General features: G+C 33.9%; 1 protein-coding gene across 3 annotated transcripts in view; it reads right to left on the reverse strand.

Moving 5' to 3' along the window:
- SNX13 (sorting nexin 13) overlaps positions 1-16533 on the reverse strand; it is a 128623-nt gene that overhangs the window by 79067 nt on the left and 33023 nt on the right. For all 3 annotated transcript variants that reach the window (XR_009352863.1, XM_059171289.1, XM_059171291.1), the window contains exons 2-3: positions 4886-4998; positions 831-933 (exon numbers count right to left, since the gene is read on the reverse strand). Coding sequence is in view for 2 of the 3 variants with exons in the window: in XM_059171289.1 (XP_059027272.1) it covers positions 831-933; positions 4886-4998 (216 nt within the window). In the remaining variant the exon portion in view is untranslated. The remainder of the gene's footprint in view (positions 1-830; positions 934-4885; positions 4999-16533) is intronic.

Consider the following 16533-nt stretch of genomic DNA (forward strand, 5'->3'; position numbering starts at 1 on the left):
AAAAGTAGTGGGACATTCTTCAGTTAAAAAAAAATAAATAAATACAAACAAAAAACAAAAATAAAACAAAAAAAACAAAGCATGAATACATATATAAAACATACCCTTCAAATTATAACATGCAACTTCCAAGGACAGGGTGAAATTCTTTTATTTCAGCAATATAAAGCTATACTATATATATTTCTATCTCTGCATTTCCTACATCTTAGCACATAATGAACAAGTTATTAACTGTAAAGTTAAGATACTGGCATCAACTCCAGATCACTTTGTCTCTCTACACACAAGATGAAACAAACCATCCCAATACCACAAGAACTGAAGACAATGCAATTATGAAGCCTACCTACAGTACTAAATTCCAATTTTACAGATTATGATATTAAAAAATGGAAAAAATATCAACACTCAAGATGATATAAATATAATTGGGCCTAAATTATTAAAATTATAGATACTGAATAGCCTAACTGAAAGCTGTATTTTTCAAGTCAGTTAAAAAATAATATCCATTTTCTTTTCTCTGGTTTCTTTGCAATTTATTTCATTCCATATTTTTGAAATCCTATGTCACAATAGTAGGAAGAGGCCCCAAATTTCTATCTTTTCCTAAAATTTGCCTTTCCACTCTGAACATCTAACACTACAAGTTTTCAAAGTAATCTTCTAAGATACATTTTCTAAAGCATGATTAGAAAGTGTCCCATAAGTTTATAGTGAGCATTAGTGACATGTAGGAACATATGCCAAGCCATATACAGATGATCACATTACCATCATTTCACAGAACAAGACTGTGAGGTTTTATCTTCCTTTACCCTATTTACCTTAGGAATCCCAGTTGACGTTGGAGGAAGAAATGAGTGTTCACACTGTTCTAGGTACTTCTCTGAGTTTGTTTTTCCAAAGAGGAGAGTAACCACAAAGCCCCTAGGGAAGAAAAAACTCAATTACAGAAACAAAAACAAAATTCTGTTATAACTTAACATATCTATTAACCAAAGATATTTTTCAGATTTAATAGATGGTTTATCACTCACTAAAAAATCAGTTTTTACTTTGGCAAAGCAAGTAATTGACAGTTTGTTATGTTCTGAAGTTTAAAACAACTATAAGCATTTTGTGAATTTATACAAGAATGCCTTTCAAAGTTTTTATATAAATATATTCCATATATTTCATATTTCATATATTTCATAAAGAATCCCAGGCAAAAAAATCAGCCCTCGCTAAGTAAGTAGGTTCATTAAACAACGATAAAGACAAATGAGATCTAAATCTATAGCTAAAATCACACATTTCTATAGTTCTATTAACTAATTAATGTCAGATAGTAATGTAATTTGTGATTATGGAGAGAAAATAAAGGCCAAAAAAGGAGAAAAAAGATATAGCTTATAATTAGACTGGAATTTAAAAATACATATAAATACATCCCAAAGGCTGATTATTTTAAAAACAATTACAGAGTTGAGGTAAGATAAAAACTGGCTTAGAACTGTTTTACTCTAAGTATTGACTAAATGCTATCAATATTTTATATATTCAAAATTTACCAATTAAATCTAAGCACCACTAAGTAGACAGGAAACCCATAATAAAAAACATCAAATTCTAACTTTATAATAATCTTATAATAATCTTATTACAATTCAACTGCTGTCATAACAAGAAGGGAACTATGAAAAATTAAATAGGGTCAGCCTCAACTACTAAAAGGAAGGTTCTCAAAGTCCCCTGCTTTTTGTGGCTATCTGTTGCTATTTAGTACAAGCACCACAAAAGCTGAAAGATGGGTTGAGAAAACAAAGTCAAATTAGCCCATGTCATCAATTTTGTTTTTGTTTCTTTTTTAAAAAGGTGGCCTCAGAATTTCGCCTGTCCTGCATCTAATACTATTACTAAGACTCAAGATGGCCCCATATTTCAGTTTTATCTAGTGATAAGCAGATTTACAGACATAAGTAAATGCTTATACTATGTATTTCTAAAATTATTATCATAAGAAAGACTGATAAAGTATTAACCTTTGTCCAAAGAATGATAGTAGGAAAGTAAGCTAACAGTCTAAACTTAGCACCTATTTTAGCCTTGAGGTTTAAGTAAAAACTTGAGGTTTAAGTAAAAACAGGTGCTACAAATGACTGCATCACCCAACCTAACAGAATGTCATTAAATAACCCATAAAACAGTATCAAAAGTATGCACCCAAAAAACAAACAAAAAAAAACACATAATACTGGGGCGCCTGGGTGGCTCAGTGGGTTAAGCCTCTGCCTTCAGCTCAGGTTATGATCTCAGCGTCCTGGGATCGAGCCCTGCATTGGGATCTCTGCTCAGTGGGGAGCCTGCTTCCCTCTCTCTCTGCCTGCCTCTCTGCCTACATGTGATCTCTCTGTCAAATAAGCAAATAAAATCTTAAAAAAAAAAATAACACATAATACAAAAATCTCTAAGTGGTTTTCCTTCCAAAAGTTATCTTTATACTAGAAAATATGGAATTAGCTTTATCAGCAAAACATATATATTATCAACATTGTAGATGGTTAACTGCAGAATTTTTTTAAAAGGTGGTTTCCATAAGAAAATGTATTAATTCCTCTTAAACTTGCATTTTATAGAAGTAAAAAAAAAATCCTAAAAATTCAGATATTAAAACCAAGAAATGATTTTATTAAATGCAATTATTTTACTTGAGATTGCTATTTAAAAGCCTGCATTGTTCTTCAAATTCATAAGGCATTAAACTATACTAAGTTATATTAAAGAAAAAACAATCATGTTTTCTAATTACAGCCAAAATAGGAAAGATTTGATTCAGGAACTAGATAGTCATTGACCACAACTGAGTAATCTAGAAATGATTAATTAATCCCCTGATTATTGAAGACAATTCTGGGAGGCTTTCTAGAATTTAAATTGAAGACCCCTTACTATGGCAGTGAATTTCACTGAGATTTACAATCTGGAACAGAACATCAGATCAGAACATTTATGATATAACATCAAACTGGAATTTCAGACCCTATAATGTGACTCTTAATATTATCTAAAGAGTTTTTAGTGACCCTAGCACACCATCCAATATCCCGCCTTATTTAAAAACTTTTACAGAACTTTAAAAGTATCTGAAAATGGTTGTGCTTACTTCTTGGTAAACCTGCACACTCAGAAAAGGAGCAGGAAAGGTTGCCATGACTTTGAAGTACATGGACTCAGCACACTTCCCTCTTCCAAAACCTGATGTGGAGCATGTCAGTGTATGAGAGATGACTCTCCACCCTCCAGTCTCCAAGGCTTCCTAGGGCTCCTACTGACAAAGAAAGCTACAATTTCCTCCCTCCCTGAAATATTGGGAAATAGTCTAAAATTATTCACCTTCACTTTTGCCAAGAGCTTATTCAATTCATCAAAGAGAAGAAAGTTCTCATTTTCAGAGAAACATCTCCAAAAAACAGTCTCCCTTCCAGTCAATGAAAGCAGCCATGACTCCATGGGGAAGAAGTGCAAGCACACAGCTATGCGATTATTCTGCTTCGGTCTTCATTTGTGACAAAGAAGTGTAATTTAGGAAGCCCAGGGGGCTGCAGATCTATAGTCTTCAATCATCTTTATAGTCAATAAAGATACTCAAAATTCCATTTATCTGATTCTTATGGCTTATTTCTAATTGTTTCTGTATGCAATACTATACCCAATACCTACTTACATACAATACACACCTAATACCATACCATACCTAAGCAATTATTATGAAAGTGTTAAATATAAATTATATGCAGTTTTAGGAATAGTCCTTGAGTAGAGCTTGATTTGATTCCCATTTTACCCACAAATAGTGGGTGCAGTCCTTCTAAAATGGCCACACAGAACTTCCAAACCCTATCATGAAAAAGGTGGGAGGTGGTAAGTATATTGAGAAATCACTCCTTGAGTATCTTATACAGTCTTTCAGGCCACAGTTTTTACATTCAATTCAATTTAGCTAAGCTGTTCTCTAAGCCTATAGGTTCAAATAACTCCTCCAAATATTTGGGGCCTCAAAAGATTTTTTAAATAGAAGTCAAAGGTATTTATTCCAAAAATAATTACATAAACATATCTTATATATACATACATACAGGCACACAAACACGTGCATATATAAATAGTAAAAACAAAACACTCAACTCAGTTAAGGTACTTGGTTTGAGTAAGTAACAATCCTCTAACTCTCTTTTCTATACTTTTCTTAGATATAATTCATATCTGATACCAAACACTCCGCACAGGAAGTTATACTAAATCATGACTGAAACTTCTCTTGTAAAGGTTTATCAACTCAATGTAAAACATAATCAAATAATGAAGAGAAAAATAGCAAATCAGGTGTTTGAATTTTCCATAACAACATGACAGAATTCACTAAGGGAAATAATTAATATTATTGTATGAAGTCTAGTCAATGAAATAGTATCTTCTACTATACTACGTAAAACCTGAGGAATCACTTCTATTAAACTTAACAATTATCCTGTTAATATTGTAATGAATAAAAATTTTCAGCCTTAAAAGGTAGCAACACCAAAAGGAATAAAAAAATCTTTAAAACCTTTCAAATTATACAAAAAAGTTTTATACAATTAAAAACTGAAAATTTTTTGAAGATGACTATCCATATTCCTGGTACAAATCATAATTGCCACCAATTTTATTTTACTGGATATCTTATTTTACTTAACTTTGGTAAAAAACAATTTGCAAAAATAGCACTCACAAATAAATTATACTACCATTTCTCATGGTCATTTTTTTCTTACTTATTGAGGTCTAATGGTCATTTGTTTCAATTTCTAACAAGAGTAAACATTTGAATTGTAAGATTGTCATTGAGAATACTTACCCGCCCACAAAGCAGAGGATATAAAAGGCCAAATAAAATATTACAAAGGGTCCAAAGGTTATTAGAGAAAGGACAATGCCAAGGCTTCCCCATCCCCATATGGATAGACTGGTCTGAAATAAAGCAAAGAAAAAAATTTTTTTAACAAATGTCCATATACATTAGAAAAGAACCAACAAAACCGTTACATAGTTTCACATCTCTCCTTTTAAACATACACAGTTACTGTTTCAGTAATTGTTACATATTTATTTTTGAAAATGTTAACTACAATCTTAGAGATTTATCTCCAAGAAACAGTATACAAAATCTATATGCAGAAAGGGCTTTAAGTACATCAGCAACGATTTTTTAAAAACATAGTGACAATGAAATGCACAGCAAGCGATCATTACACAAATTGTTGAATGATATGCTGGGATAAGAAATGGTAAAAAAAAAAAAACGTATTTATAAAAACATTTATGTAGACTACAAAGTTGTACTTGCTTAGAATATTTCATTTTAAAACTAAGTTCCAACATAACTACAGTATAACAAGACATTTCTTATAAATTAAAATTTTAAGTTAAGAAATCCACATCTCAATGAAAATTATTTCTTTTACTCAAATTGTGTGCAGTAATTTGTAAAATGATAATTGCAAACTTCCAACTTTCATTACTAAAATATACCATGAGCTCAAGAAACATCTCCAAAAATTCTGTCCTTAAAAATACACAAAAAAACCCTATTTTGTTTAGAATTATATTGTATTATTTATTTAAAATACTCCTTTTGTTGAAGGAAAACTGGATTTTAGCAATTAAGTTATTATGAATAAATAAACATATTCAATTCACAAGTTCCTACATCCATTTGCCTTGTACTGTGAGGTCCACAAAGGAAGCATTTGTTCCATTCCTGCCATCAAGGAGCACAGAGAAGAATGTCTTATAGGAATGAAACAATTAGACACTGAACCAAAAGAAAATAATAGAAAGCATTATAACATGTTAAAGTGAACAAAATTAATGACCACAAAACTATGGAATAGACAATAAGTTCTATGGATTAAGAGAGAAAGGAGAGTTTTATTTATTCACTCATTTTCCAGTCATCAACTGTTTTCTATGTGCTATAAGCTCAAGGTGCTGGGGAAACCACAAGGAAAACAACATATCCCCATAAGGCTACATTCTAGTAAGGAGAGAAAGATAGGCACACTTTGATAAATTTATGACCTTCTGTTAAGTTTACATTCCAGGGGAAAAAATAATAAATTTACATAGTTATATCAGATGGGGTAAGTGCTATGGAGAAAAATTAAATATATATGGTTACTATGTGCATATATATATATATATGACATATATATATATAAATATATATATGTCATATATATATAAATATATATATATGACTATATAAGAAGCTTTCAACTAGATGACATATGAACAAAAATCTTAGAATTTATTTAAGGAGAATTTATAATAATGAGTCTTCCTACCCCAAGTAATATTTTTCCATTTATTCATATTCTCTTTTATGTCACTCTGGGGAAGCTTTTTAAAATTTCTTCTTTTATTTAAGGCTGGTGCAATTTTTGTTCATTTGTATTTTTATTATCCTTTTTCCTATACTGGCCACTTTTTAACCAGAAGACAGAATGCCCCACTGATGAAGTTTCTGCTTTGCCCTCATGATCTCCTCCCTGAATCAGTTGGGGATACTGTTTCATCTACAGAACTGGTCTCTGACTTCTAAGAGCTGAAAGTAAGCAAGGGGATTTAGAATAAAATACAGAGCAGTCCAATCCCTCTGACAATACGTCAGCTGACCACCTGTGTACCTAGATCCATAATACAGTCCTGACAGATGCCCAACTATTTCTCAAGATTCCTTCAAAACCTTATCCACTGACTTCCCTGCAAAGAGTTTTCATAAACTCTCAGGGAAAGTGAAACCAGACTATGCCCCAGATATTTTATTCAAACTACTTTCTTGAATGAGGTCTGACCTAATATTTGCAATATTATTCTTTCTCTACAAAGTTAGATTTATGCTTGCTAGCCAGTTTTTCAAAGCTAAACAACGTAGATATATTTAGATATATTAAGAGGTCTTAAAAATGAAATCAAGCAGCTACCACTGTACATAAAGGAAGGGAGCATAATAAACGTAATATTTCTTCTCCTGTTTGAATCATACCTCTCACAATTAAAATAATTTTCAGAGAAGAATCACAATTAGTTAATATGGGGAAGATTATAAAATGCAGCAGTTAGTTAACATGGGGAGATGCTCAAATGTCTAAAATGCAAGTTTTCACAATCTTATTGCCTCTCATTTGAAAATGGTAGCAAAAATGATTAAACACAAATTTTTATTCATTCATTCATTCATACTTGTCAATACCTACTACAATGTGCCAGGTACTAATGATTTAATGTGAACAAAACTGACATTACTATCTATTTAAAAAAAATTTACAAAAGATCCTTTAATTTTGAGAGGAATTTTTATTTTCTATAGACTAATAAAATTACACAGATTCAATTAAGTAAGTCAAGTGTTCATTTGCTTTGCAGTTAATTTTTTACAATAGTTAACTTCAAATTTTAAGCTGTTCATTGAAATACCAGAATAGTGAATTGTACAAAACTAGAAAGTTTCATAGTGTTTACACACACACACACACACATATAAAACTGGCTCATTATATGGTGAAATTAAGGAATACAATTGAACTTAAAGCCATATAAAAATTGAGTTCTAATTATTTCCTAAGATGATACAAGATGATAAAATTCAGGATCATTTGGGACCATATTAGAAACTTTCTACAAATTCAAACAGGTATTAATTACCTCAAGAGCTGACCTAACACAGAAGCCAAAAAATAGAAATAAATCTCTATTACAGTGATGTACATTAAAATAATACTTGATATATTATCATTTTCTTCTCTAAATACAATAATCAGTGCTAAAATACCCTTGCTATCTGATTCCCTAGAACCACTGACCCACCAATGGGAATTGGAAGAAAGCTTCAAGATCATCTACTCCAGTACTTCTCAAACTTCAAGGATCTTAAATGCAGACTCTTAAAAACGCAGACTCAAAAAACTCTTAAGATGCTGATCCATTATGTCTGAGATTCTTTCATTTCCAACAAGTTAACAGAACTGTTTAGAACTTAAAACAACTATATGTTTATAATTCCCCTTAATCTCTAGGTCCACAAAACCTTATTCACAAACTCCAAAACCTAAAAAGTTTTGAGAACCAAAACTGTACAAAACATTCTACAAACTCCATTTCATTTATTTCCCTGAACAACTTACTTAAATAATCCAGAAGTTAGGACAGCATAGTGCCCAAACAATATGGACTCTGGAGTCAGACTGAGTGCAAATCTTACCTTTACTCTTTATTAGATGGATAACCACTACACACCTTCATTCCCTCACCTATTTCATGTGTCTGTTGTGGGGAGTAAATAAATGCAATGTCTAGTGGTCACTCTCATTCTTAGTCTAGCAACAGAGAAATTAAGACACAGAGAAGCTTTAAAAAAAAAAAAAAAAACTGCCTGAGGTTATGCAAGCTAGTAAATTAAGAGTGGGATCTGAGGGGCACCTGGGTGGCTCAGTGGTTTAAGCCTCTGCCTTCTGCTCAGGTCCTGATCCCAAGGTCCTGGAATCGAGCCCTGCTCAGCAGGGAGCCTGCCTCCCCCACCCTCTCTGCCTGCCTCTCTGCCTACTTGTGATCTCTCTGTCAAATAAATAAATAAAATCTTAAAAAAAAAAAAAAAGAGTGGGATTTGATCCTAGGCAAATCCCAACTCCTTATTTAAACCTTAAAATTTGTCACTGACAACAACATTAAGGAAAAAAAAAAGCTGAAATCATTTTAAAATCAAATACTTTTCAGTTTTTTAATATGCTTCCCAAGAAATCAGTCAGAAAATGACTTGTAATGAATGTAATAAATCCCTGGCATGAATATGAAGTATGTAATTTTTATTATTAGACAATCATTTTAACCATCATATACCCTACATAAACAATGGAAAGAATTTCACTTTCAAAGGGTATCAATTTATTAGGATGTCCTGACACCTATATGTATCAGTTTGGCCTTGAGCATAGGGACACAGAGAAATAAAAAATGATCCCTGCTGCCAAGATGCTTAAGAACCAAAAAAGGATAATACAAAGGATCATATATACCTCCTGACAAAAGAAACCAAGCTGAAATAATTTACCTTGTAATATTTTATGCCTATCAAGTCCTACTGACATTTATCTTACTTGACTCTCATCACCTATTTTTATGATAGGGAAGGTAGCATAATACGGTACTAAAAATAAAAAGTTAGAAATTATAGGTTCCAGTTTGCCACTAACATTGTGTAACTTCTGCAATATCACTCATTGATCCAGAATTCCCATTGAGTAGGCTCTCAAGTCAGGTCTAGCTGTAGCAGATTGGTTAAGTAACTGTCCTCATAATGACACAACTATTTTTTTTTTGACACAGCTATTTTGATGCAAAGCCAGACTGAGAGTCTCCTGGCTGCAGGGGGAGAATGGAGCTAAGTGGAAACAGGTATTTTAGATCTCATAAAAACACATTGTCAGAGCTCCCACAAAATGAACATTGGACTCTGATGTCTCAACAGAATGGGTCAACCATACTCAAGAGTTATAATGACCTGGTGTATGTGAAAACATTATGTGGCATAGGGCAGCCAGACAGGGCTAAGAATCTTCAAACCATTATTACTTCAGTGCCAACTTGGCTCACAGAAATCATACAAGTTAAAGAACAAAAATAAGCACTCAAAAGAAGAGTGGCCTACTACAACTATAAATTGTTTTCCTCTCACTTTATTCCACTTAAAATATGTTGGAAGTTCTGCTCCACGTAATTTCAATGGCATGTACTCCTGACATGGAACCTCTCATTCAACATTATATAATTTAACCAAAGCCTGGTACAAAGAAGCTGCTCACTAAAAATGGAAATATTTAATATATTAACCAGAGAAATGAAATGGAGGGAATGGAAAGACAAGGGAGGGGAGAAAAGGAGAGGACAGGGAAAGGGGAAATTGCCAAGACAAGGAAAAGGTCTAGGAAAGTGAAAAAGGAAAGGACCCTAATTTGAAGTGTTCCTCTACCCCACACCTTATGGCTTTAGGCAGAGTTATACCTTCCTTCCAGTACAACTGACACCAAATTTCCACCCAAAAACAACAACAACAAAAAAACCCCCAAAACTGGACCTTGTTCTTCCATGAGACTGATGGACCAAAAAAAACGTTCTTTTGGCTGTCTCAACATATGCCGACAGCAACCTACATCCATTACTTCCTTAATGGATGGGGAGGAAGCCACAGAACGGCAGCCACACAGGGATCATCAGTACATTTGCTGGGGCAACTTGTCCCAAATCCCTCTTTACATACTCTAAGGACAAGGGAATAAAGATCCTCTTCTACTCACTTCTATTTAAGATACCTAGCATGTTCTTGGGAGGATGATTAAAGACTAGTTTGATAGGGAGTTTTCAATTCAGTTATTGAGCCAGGAAAGATAAGAGAGCCTGTGGAAAGGGTAGATACCACAGTCAATGACCCTGGTTTCCAAGATGGCTAACCGCCCAGCTGGCAAAAATAACAGCCACTAGATACCTAAAGAGTCTCTCCTACCTCTCCCAACTGGGGGTGTATATTGTTAGTTCTTTGATAATAAACTCTTCTCCCTTACCAAAAGAAGTATTGTTATTGTTCAACTGTCATATATTCTGAAGAATGAATTATGTACACATATAGAGATGACCACCTGTACAAACCCTTCCCTTTTTATTAGAGCAGTAGTTATAAAAGGTCACAGACTGGGACGTCTGGGTTAAAAAAAATCTTTAAAAAAAAAAAGGTCACAGACTACTATTGAAGTACACACAATTAGGACTCTTAGCATCTAATGACAAATATAAGCTACAATAAATTAGTGTTTTTCAAACTAGATTCTATCAGTTGCAAAATACCTATACCCAGTTTGAAAACAATAGCAGGAACATTCAGAATTTGTATTTATTTATTCAGGATACAAACTAAGCTAGGCTGCCAACCTCCTTCTTATTCCCACAGCCCATACACTGGAATCATTGAATTGGGGCTTGAAGGAACTACTACTGTATTGGGGGGTGGGGGGGGAGGAAGATGGTATTTATTCAACATTTTCTCTTATACAGGAAAAATCATAAAGTATCTAAAATATGGATAGGACAGTATAGCAAAGAACAGTCCTGACAGGCTTCCAATAAATACGCAAAGCCTCAAATTGAAAAACTGCTTTATCAAGATTTCCTGAATTTCTAATAAAAGGTCTAGTAGATACACAAGGCTGAATTAAATTAACCAAAAGAGCTTTTCAGAGACAACATATTTCTAGCTATACAAATTGTTTTGGAGTCTACATATATAATAAATAACTCAATAAATTAAAGATGTCTTTTAAATAATAAATAAGCCTCTACTCTCCATCAAAAAGAAAGAAAATAGATTCTTTTCCTAATGTTCCCATTTGAAATGGGAAAGTCTATTTTGGTTTATGAATGAGACTGATATATATGAAATGAAAGTCTATCTTTGCTTATGAATGATACTGATATATGTGTATATCTTTGTTTATGAATGAAACTGATATATATGTGTGTATATACATATACATATGACACATATATAAATGTTTGTGTGTGTGTGTATATATATAAATATATGACACACAAAAGGGAAAAATATTCCCTTAAAAATAACTGATTAAAGCAAAAATTTTAAAGCTACCAAAGAGTAAGACACTTAAATTTCTAATTACATGCTATTAGAATCCATCAAGATATCAGAACAGAAATCTTGCATATTTTAAAAATTGCCTTTTTTTGTATCAACATATTTACCCATAATTATTTTTAAAATTTAATTACATACTAGTAAAAGTATGTATAGCTATCATTCAGCTAAGAAAGGGACAGAATTATAAATATGCACACATTTGCTTATTTTTTTTACTGTAAGGATACAGGAAAGTTTTTAAAAAATATTTTATTTATTTATTAGACAGAGAGAGACAGCAAGAGAGGGAACACAAGCAGGGGGCATAGGAGAGAGAGAAGCAGGCTTCCCGCTGAGCAGGGAGCCCAGTGCAGGGCTGGATCCCAGGACTCTGGGATCACCACCTAATACGAAGGCAGATGCCCAACCACTGAGCCATCCAGGTGCCCCTAGGGAAACTTTTTAAACTGATCAATGAGGAATGAAGAAAATGGGAGTAGAGGAGACAGGGATAAGAATTAGACATCTGAAAACACCTTGCTGTGTAGATCTGATTTTTGTGACACTATAAATATTTTACATATTAAAAGAATTTAAGGGGCGCCTGGGTGGCTCAGTTGGTTGGCCCACTGCCTTCCGCTCAGGTCTTGATCCTGGAGTCCCCGGAGTGAGTCCCACATCAGGCTCCTACCTAACTCTGCAGGGAGTCTGCTTCTCCCTCTGACCTTCTCCCCTCTCATGCTCTCTCTGAAATAAATACATAAAATCTTCAAAAAAAAAAAAAAGAATTTAAAAAACATTCTCTAAAAATGAAAAGCAAAGTAAAACAAATCTAACTACTAAGAATGCGGAATAACCACACAAAGAAACTATTTTAAGTCATTTTAAAATATAGTAATTTAACTGTGGCTCATTAGTGGTATAAAAACAATCACAAAAAAAATAATATTACTTCTGTAAAAAATAATGTTGACAGTTCCACTGAAGTGAACCAGGGCTACTGGAGCAATGGCTGATTTCAAGAAAATGAGTTTAAAAATGGGCCTGCAGCAACTTGACATACCAGAAAGCTACTGAAGGCTACTGAAGATAAGTCAAAAGGACTCAGCAAACAACCTGAAAAGGCTGCAACTGTCTAAAGATGGAAACACTAAAAATAATAACTACAGTAGACTGGAGCATTTCAAATACTTGAATTCATGAAATCATGAAGATTTTTTATCTTTTTTAATCCTTTAAAGGGTGCAACTGTGTTTGAAGAGTGGTAGAGAATTAAGCATTTATCAGGTTAATTGGAAAGTTTATGAAAATTAAGTCTCTCTTTATGGAAATATTCCATATAATAAAGAAGAAATGATACAACTAGAACAGTACCATATTGCAATCCTTAATATGTCAGAGATCTAGCAGAGGAGGGAAGGAGGAAGGAAGGAAGAACAAACCAGACATTATACACCTCTTCAAACAAAAATATACACTACCATCTATGAAAGAGTCTTGGGTGGGATGGGGGTGGTGTGCGGAGGGGAGGGGAGGGGAGGGAAGGGAAGTAATCAAACCTGAATCTGATTTTAAGAAATGCAGAAGACTGGGAAATGGTTACAATATATCAGGAAGATGAACTGTTACAATATACTAGGGAGATGAACTTTAAAAAAAAAAAAAAATATATATATATATATATAGAGAGAGAGAGAGAGAGAGAGAATGTGAGAAACACTAAAGGGCAAAAAATACCCAGTTCCTTCAACAAATGCAAGGCCAGGGAAAAACAGAGTAAGAAAAGGGGGACAAGGGAGGGAGAAGGAGAGTTTGGGGAAAACTACAGGTTACAACTACAGTATGTAGAGCTTATCCTACTTAATTTTCACAGAAATACAGTAGGAAAGGAGAAAGAGGGATGAAAAGAGAAAGAAGGAAAAGGAGACAAATTTATAGCTTTAAAAAAAATATTTATTTATTTATTTACTTATTTATTTATCTGAGAGAAAGAGCAGGCACAAGTGGGAGGAGGGACCGAGGGAGAGGGGGAGGAGGGGCAGAAGGCACTCCCCACTAAGCAAGGAACCCGATGCGGGGCTCCATCCCAGGACCCTGGTATCATGATCCAAGCCTAAGGCAGAAGCTTAACTGACTGAGCTACAACTGAGCTATGCAGGTGCCCCAAATTGGTAGTTCTTAATATTTTCTGGATACTTAGTGACATTAAGTCATTGCTTATTTTTTTGCGGTAAAATAATATTATGATTATGTTTTAACAATGAGAATCTTTATGTTTTACAGACACATAATGAATTATTTACAGATTAAATCATGTATCTAGAATATACGTCAAAAATAATTCTGCAAGTAGAGAGTGGGGAAAAGTAAAAAAGGATGTAGATGAAATACAAGTGGCCATGAGCTGATAAATGTCTAAGCTGTGCATGAGGAGAGGAAATTCATTATATTAATCTTTCTACTTTTAATGTTTGAAATGCTTAAAAAAAAAAAAAACCTGTTTAAATATATACAATAATCGGGACACCTGGGTGGCTTGGTTGGTTAAGCGTCTGCCTTAGGCTTGGGTCAAAATCCCAGGGTCCTGGGATGGGGAACCTCATCAGGCTCCCTGCTCAGCAGAGTCTGCTTCTCCCTCTGCCTGCCACTCCCCATTAGTGCTCACACACTCTCACTCTCTCTGACAAATAAACAAATAAAATCTTAAAAGAAAAAAAAAGCAACCAAGAGACAGGTTAAATAAAGTTCTAATATCTTCCTTTGTGTGTGGTTATGTGCACATTTTATGTAAGAACTACTGTTCTTCAAAATTATTTTGGGGGGTTTCATATGATTCTATAACTATTAAAAAGCTATGTATTAGGTCTTAATCACACAAAAATGAGTCAGTTTCTGCCCTCAACATGCTCACAAACTAAATAAGTAAAATTACATGTAAGGATACATAAAAATGTCATAAATGTCACAATAAAAAGATTTAAAAGATTTACAAAATGTTTAGGAATGCAGAAAAGATAAAGCCTCCAGAGCTTATAAACATATTCAAACTCCTTTGAAAGTGTCTTCCATAACCAATTGTGCACTTAAGGAAATCAATCTCTTTTCTTTACAGTTACTCACTTTTTTCCATCAAAATGGTACTCTCCAAAACTGATTATAAACTTTATGTACTAAAGTCCTGGTAATTTCCAATAATAAAAACTCCAAGTGAACAAAGATTCACAAATGCTAAGACTATTCAAGAGTGTGTCACAGAGAAAGTACTGTTTTATTTAAAAGTAGGACAGAGAATATCATTTGTTTACTGAACTTAGCCCAATGCTCAAGGCTATTTATATTTTTACATCTGAATATATTTAAAGATTCCACTTATAAATGGCAACAAAGTAAGCTGTGAGGGATAAATGCATTATTTAAGAATTTCCAGGGCACCTGGGTGGCTCAGTTAGTTGAGTGACTGCCTTCAGCTCAGGTTATGGTCCTGGAGTCCTGGGATGGAGTCCCACATTGGGTTGCCTGCTCGGCGGGGAGTCTGCTTCTCCCACTGACCTCTCTCCTCTTATGCTCTCTCTTTCTCTCAAATAAATAAATAAAATCTTTTAAAAAAAGATTTAAAAAATAAAATAAAAAAAACATAATTTCCAAAAAATCTACATGTAATCGAAGACATTCTTTTCAACAAATGGTACTGGGGAAAAAAAAAAAAAAAAACCATCCACATGCAAAAAAAGTGAATCTAAGACAACAGATCTTCAACTGTCATAAGAATTAAATCAAAATAGATTACAGACGAAAATAAAAGACAAAACTTTAATACTCCATAAAGATAACCCACCGAAGACAAACTATAAGACCTTGAGTAGAGTGATGCCTTTTTAGGTACAACACCACTACAGAGTAAGAGAGGGTGAGTGAGGAAGGGAGAAGGGTCCTGGGAAAGCTCTTCTAATTTATTAAAAAAAAAAAAAAAAAAGCTACTGGGGTGCCTGGGTGGCTTAACTGGTTAAGCATCCAACTCTTGATTTTGGCTCAGGTCATGATCTCAGGGTTGTGAGATGGAACCCTGCATTGGGCCATCCATTAAATAACTAACTGATAAGTTGCACTTCATTAAAATTAAAAACTCCTACTCAAAGAAAGACATTATCACAATAAGTAAAAGATCAGCCACAGACTAGGAGAAAATATTTGCACAAGACACATCTGATAAAGGAGTTATCCAAAATATTCAAAGAACTCTTGAAACTCAAAGGTAAGAAAACAAACAATCGTAATTTAAAGATTTTAACAGACACCTCACCGAAGAAGATATACTGAGAGCAAATAATCATAGAAGATATTCCACATATGTCATTAGGGAGATGTAAATGAAAACCACAATGAAGGTGCCTAGGTGGCTCAGTTGGTTAAGCAACTGCCTTCAGGGGCACCTGGGTAGCTCAGTGGGTTCAAGTCTCTGCCTTCAGTTCAGGTCATGATCCCAGGATCCTGGGATCGAGCCCCATATCGGGCTCTCTGCTCAGCAGGAAGCCTGCTTCCCCCTCTCTCTGCCTGCCTCTCTGCCTACTTGTGATCTCTGTTTGTCAAATAAATTAATTAAATCTTTAAAAAAAAAAAAAAAAAAGGCAACTGCCTTTGGCTCAGGTCATGATCCCAGTGTCTTGGGATCGAGTCCTACGTTGGGCTCCCAGCTCCATGGAGAGTCTGGTTCTCCCTCTGATCTTCTCCCCTCTCATGCTCTCTCTCTCTCAAATAAATAAAGAAAATCTTAAAAAAAAAAAAAAAATCCAAGTGAGATACCACTACACACCTATTAGAATGGC

Source organism: Mustela lutreola, chromosome 4 (genome assembly GCF_030435805.1).
Source record: "Mustela lutreola isolate mMusLut2 chromosome 4, mMusLut2.pri, whole genome shotgun sequence".
Taxonomy (NCBI): Eukaryota; Metazoa; Chordata; class Mammalia; order Carnivora; family Mustelidae; genus Mustela; species Mustela lutreola.